Here is a 5276-nt window from a genome sequence, read left to right as displayed (position 1 = left end):
GCATTGGAAATGTAAACTAGGAAAATACCTAATTAAAAAAAAAGAAAGAAAAAAAAATTACAACAAAAAATTCTGGTTTGGAAACATGGTGCTCTCCACAGCTTATAAACTATACATTTATTTTAGATTGAATCTGAATTACAGATTAAAAATTTGTAATTTGATTTGAGGGGATAGATGAGTAAATTTGCATATTTACTACATGAGGCCTTTGGTAGTCAGTCATGACTTCACAAGTTCTCAGGACTAGGCATCATACAGCTAGAGTTGTGCCAGAATATCACATGAATATACACTAGCATACTTCCTGACATATCCCTTGTTCAACAATGAAACCTTGTGAGCTGAGTCACTATTTGTTTTTCCTTTTCATTTGTCTTTAGATCTCACTAAATTTGCCCATTAAACTCAGCTGTAGCATTAAAGCCCTTTTGTACTCAATCCAAACCCTTCGTCAGTCTTCCTGCAAATGAGGTGCAAAGACATCCCAACCATATGTTCAGTTTTATTTCAGCAATGGCTCCATTTCTAGATCTCAACTTTCCAGTCCTTTTATTTTTCTATACCTTTAATAATACCCTAACTAAAGCAATGTGAGGAAAGAAGGCTGGTTTTGAGTCACAGTTCTAGCATACAGACAATCACTGATAGAAGTTATGATAGCAGAAACTTGAAGCAGCTGGTCATACTGTATTAACAGTCAGATCAAAGTATGTTCATGCTCACCTGCATTTCTCCTTTCAATATAGCACCCAATTCCATGGGATGCTGATGTTCTTTCAAAGTGTATCTTCCAGAATCAACAGACTACATAATTTAGATAATTCATCACAGACTCAAATATTTCAAGAACCTAACATACTTTGCATAATCCTTTAAAGGCATGGCTTGAGATTTACCTGTTAGGTGATAATGAATGCTATCTAACTGCCAAACAATATTAAACATCACAATTTACATTCAAGAGTTAGATGTGGTGCATTATAATAAAATTGGTTGGTGATATATTTGAGATATGAAGAATTATTTTGACTCATTTTTTTTTCTAAGAAATATTAGATATTCCAAATGGACTTCCCTAACTCTCAAAGGACCATAGGGACAAAGTGCCTCGCATGAATACACTAATGCCAACAGCTAAGTATTAAATATTCTTGCAATATATATGCAACATCTTAGTACCTTTTTAAACAAGTTCTAGTTTCACTGTAAGCCTAGATAATTATCTTCTACACAAGTAAACACAAGGATTTCCAAACAATCTATATATTATAACAATCTATATATTATAAGCAATACATTTTTCCTTTTTCAGGTACTCTTTTTCAATTACAGATGGTCTCATGAAGTAGAAGGGAAAGAGGAAATGACAGTTTATAAAACGCTTCCATAAAACTCAGAAAATATTTTATAATAAATGATTTCATCTACTTATTTCCCTTTCTTCCTAACTCACATTACTGTCAATGATATAGATACAAGGAATATTTGTGGAAGAGGTATTGACACTTCCGTAAATTTGAGTATTGAGTAGTGTAGGGTGAGGTCACACACAGAAACTTGCCTCCAGACTTTCATGCAATCTTGCAAACAGGGCTCTCTGGCAGCTGTCACAATCTCTCTGGACTTATGCTATTAGAAAAAGGAACAGGTTTCTGCATTTCCCCGGGAGACTACTCAGCTGTCATTCCAAAAATAAAAAACACCCCAGTAGGGACTCGTTTAAGAGTGTTAAATCCACAGAATTCAGTGTAACATTAATCCTGCCCATGCCATACTTACTAACTTTACTTGCAATTATGGAGAAATTATACTGTGCCATGTTCTCTCTGTCTAGTAATTCATTAGTGGCGATGGTTCCTTCCGTTCCATCTATTGTAAAGTAGCTCTCCCCATCACTCTTCCAATCTATGAAGTACCTGTATGTGAACAGAGGAGATGCAAATGCGCAATGATTACACATGAATCATAATGGCAGTGAGGGCAACTTGACACAGTTCCTTATTTTTCACCCTGTAGCTATTACCCACCTTGCAATAAAGAAGAGTGTAAATGACAGCTTCTTTATTGCAAAGTCAGTATGCTCAAGGGGAAACTGGAAATAATGAAAGATTTAGTACTCTGTCTGTTCATATTATTTTAGGGTCTTGACACCTTGAAAGCTCAGCAGAGACTACAATTCTAAAGCTGACCATGGGTTTCCTTAAACTGCTGAATATTAAAACTTTCTCAAGTAGTAAAAGAATTCCTCAATGATATCAATGGAAAAGATGAGGGATGTGGAGAGATGTCTGCAAACGACTAAGGGAGAACAGACATGCAGTCTTTGTGTTTCCTTGAAAGGGGGAAAGATAACACTATAGGAAGCAAATAAAAACGGACTCAAATGTGGGGATTCTATGAAATTAGGTCCCCTTGACTCCTCATGTCTTTGTATTTTTTACATTATCTGACACTTTTGGCCAGATAATATCATCTTCTTTGTATTACTTAGAAGGAAAATCTCATAATATGAATAAGAGAACAGAAGTTAAATTTTCTTAAATATTCAGGTAATGATATATATGTGGGATGATTGAGATATTTTTGATCACATTATCAAATTGATATTTTTTCAGTTGGATTCATATTCTAGAGTACTAAACATGCTATAAAAATCATCTTATAATGAGCTACACACACACACACATGCATGTACACACAAAGAGAGAGAGAGAGAGGATAGAAGAAAGGAGAGAGCAAGAATTAGAAAAAGGTAAGAGCTAATACTGTTTCCATGATTATAAACCTTAATTCATTATCTTCATAACTATCCAAATTAAGCATTATTAACCTTTATATACTGCATGTGAAGAAATCAAAGCTCAGAGTATGAAATATTTCTGAATTTATCAGCCAATTTGATAATATTTGTCACAGACCCACCATTATTTCGTATTTACAACTTGAAGTAGAATGTTGTGAGAGAAAGTGGCTGTGCTCCTAAGGAGGCACAAAGTATAGCACACTTACAAATAGTCTTTTGTACTCTACAGAACCCATTAAAGTTATTAAATATAGGAGTTAAAGTGGATGATATCCTTGAAGTTGTCCTTTTGCCATTACCTTACCACAAACTAGTAATTTTTCATAATCAATTCTTAGGAATATATATGTGCATCTCTATATCAAGTTATTATTTTGAGAAACTTTTTATGAAGCTCTCATCTTTCCTGTCATTTTGCTGAGAGATTAAATCCAGATCAGGTCTCATATCTTTATGAATGAGATTTCTGAACTTAATATATTAATATCTATTAGTAACTGACCTTTCAACCACAAGTTGTTATGATTGGAACAAGTGATGAACTGTGATGTTCATCTGTTTTTGATACCTTAGCTTCTGACCCACCATGTAAGAGAACATTGAAGCCTCAGAATTTCATTGTGATAGCTTTCCCTATAGGAAGAATTCCCTAAAAACAAATGTGGTTATGGCACATTGAAAAAATTAAGGAACATTGAAATGTCTTATTTTTATTCTTCCTATTGCAAGCCCTTTTCTGAACAGATGTTTATTTTTATCATAATATCCCTTTTATTAACCCCTCTACTCAAATAAACATACCTAATTCAAAAGAATAGTTGCAAATTATTAGCGTCATTGGCTAATTTTTATGAGGCACTATAGATGCGGATTGTGCGTACTGCATAATAGATGAGTTCCTACTGCATGCTAAACACCTAGCTAGAGGTAAGTGTATAAAATGGCATATACTGTTCACCACTGATGATCTGAAGAGACGTTTATCTCTAGATGATTTCAACGTCTGATAGATGATCAGAAAAGACCTTGCAGTAGTGTCGATGAAAAATAGCTTGTACAATATCTAGTGGCTGAAGAAGAAAAATTCTGCGCACCTGATGATTGGATGGCCCTAGAAAGCTATATAGAAATGATCCGAAGAAAGACTGGCAATCACAGACAAGAAAGATAGAACCTATTTCAGGAAGCTGCGTTGGCAGCAGAAACCATAGGAAAGAGCTATAGAAAAGTCACGCTGTACATATTATCACAGAAAGAAGACAGAGTTATCACAGGAAGAAGGTAAGTGATTTAGTTCTTGAGTATCTTTGCATATTATAGGAAGGAGTTGTGTAAGTGACCAATTATTGAGAGGGTTGCTACAGCACTGATTAACATTGGCCAATTTGAAGGACAAGGGTTAGTTGCATCCAAACAGGACAACACTGCTAAGTGAGAATTTCAGGCATTCTATAATCTTCCAATAGAGAGAGTAGCCTGGACAGCAAGAATGGGTTTGATTCAATGAGCTTTGAGGAGTGCTTAATCCAGCAACTGACCAAAAACAGATGTGGATTCTTGGAGCCAACCATTAGCCTGAGTTCAGGAACCCTGGTGGGGAAGATGGCAAGAGGACTGGAGGAGCTGAGGGGGTTACAACCCCATAAGAAGAACAACATCAGCTGGGCAGACTACCTAGTTTTCCAGGACTAGACCATCAACCAATGAGTGTACAGGGAGGGATCCATGGCTCTAGAGACATAGGTAGTAGAGAATGGCTTTGTCTGACATTTTTTTTTTGGTCTGATGGGAGGGGAGGCCCTTGTTCCCGAGGAGGATTGATGTCCCAGATTAGGGGAGTGCTGGAGGGATGGGGCAGGAGAGGGTGGATACATCGGTGGGGAGCACCCTCATAGAGGCAAAAAGGAGGGAGGAGAGGGAGGTTGTAGGATGAGGAGGGGTGGTAAACAGGAAGCAGGGTATCATTTGAGATATAAATTAATGGAATGATTAATAAAAAGAGGGCGGGACGTGCGGTCCAAAGAGAGGAAGGAAGACAAAACAAACCACTTGGTAATTAGGATTTGAGGAAGACCCAGAAAGAGCTCAAATGACTCTCTACATTAAAGGGCATAGGTGATAGAAATGAAGAATTTTAAATGTGTTTTTATGCTTGTTTCAGGTAAAAAGAACAAAGGCTTTTTTATTCTGTAGCTGCATAAAATGAAAAAGAGTTTCACTAGGAACGGACTAGTATCAGGAATACTTCGTCAATTCCTAAAATATTTTCTTGGCACATATTTGTGCCAAATATGTAGTTTATTACTCAACATTTATCATTACAGTTTTCATAGCAAAACAAATTATTGATAGTATAGCTTAAGTATTCTTTTTTTAAAATTTTTAATATTTTTATTACATATTTTCCTCAATTACATTTCCAATGCTATCCCAAAAGTCCCCCATAGCGCCCCCCACTTCCCTACCCACC

The 5276-nt window shown here is 36.0% G+C and overlaps 1 protein-coding gene across 3 annotated transcripts in view; it reads right to left on the bottom strand.

Moving 5' to 3' along the window:
• Cdh12 (cadherin 12) overlaps positions 1 to 5276 on the bottom strand; it is a 1068420-nt gene that overhangs the window by 32964 nt on the left and 1030180 nt on the right. For all 3 annotated transcript variants that reach the window (XM_029469980.1, XM_029469979.1, XM_021183292.2), the window contains one exon: positions 1783 to 1919. In XM_029469980.1, the coding sequence (XP_029325840.1) occupies positions 1783 to 1919 (137 nt within the window). The remainder of the gene's footprint in view (positions 1 to 1782; positions 1920 to 5276) is intronic.

Source organism: Mus caroli, chromosome 15, assembly GCF_900094665.2.
Source record: "Mus caroli chromosome 15, CAROLI_EIJ_v1.1, whole genome shotgun sequence".
Lineage (NCBI taxonomy): Eukaryota > Metazoa > Chordata > Mammalia > Rodentia > Muridae > Mus > Mus caroli.
The sequence above is the reverse complement of the archived record's forward strand: the minus strand, read 5'-3'. Positions and strand labels throughout refer to the sequence as shown.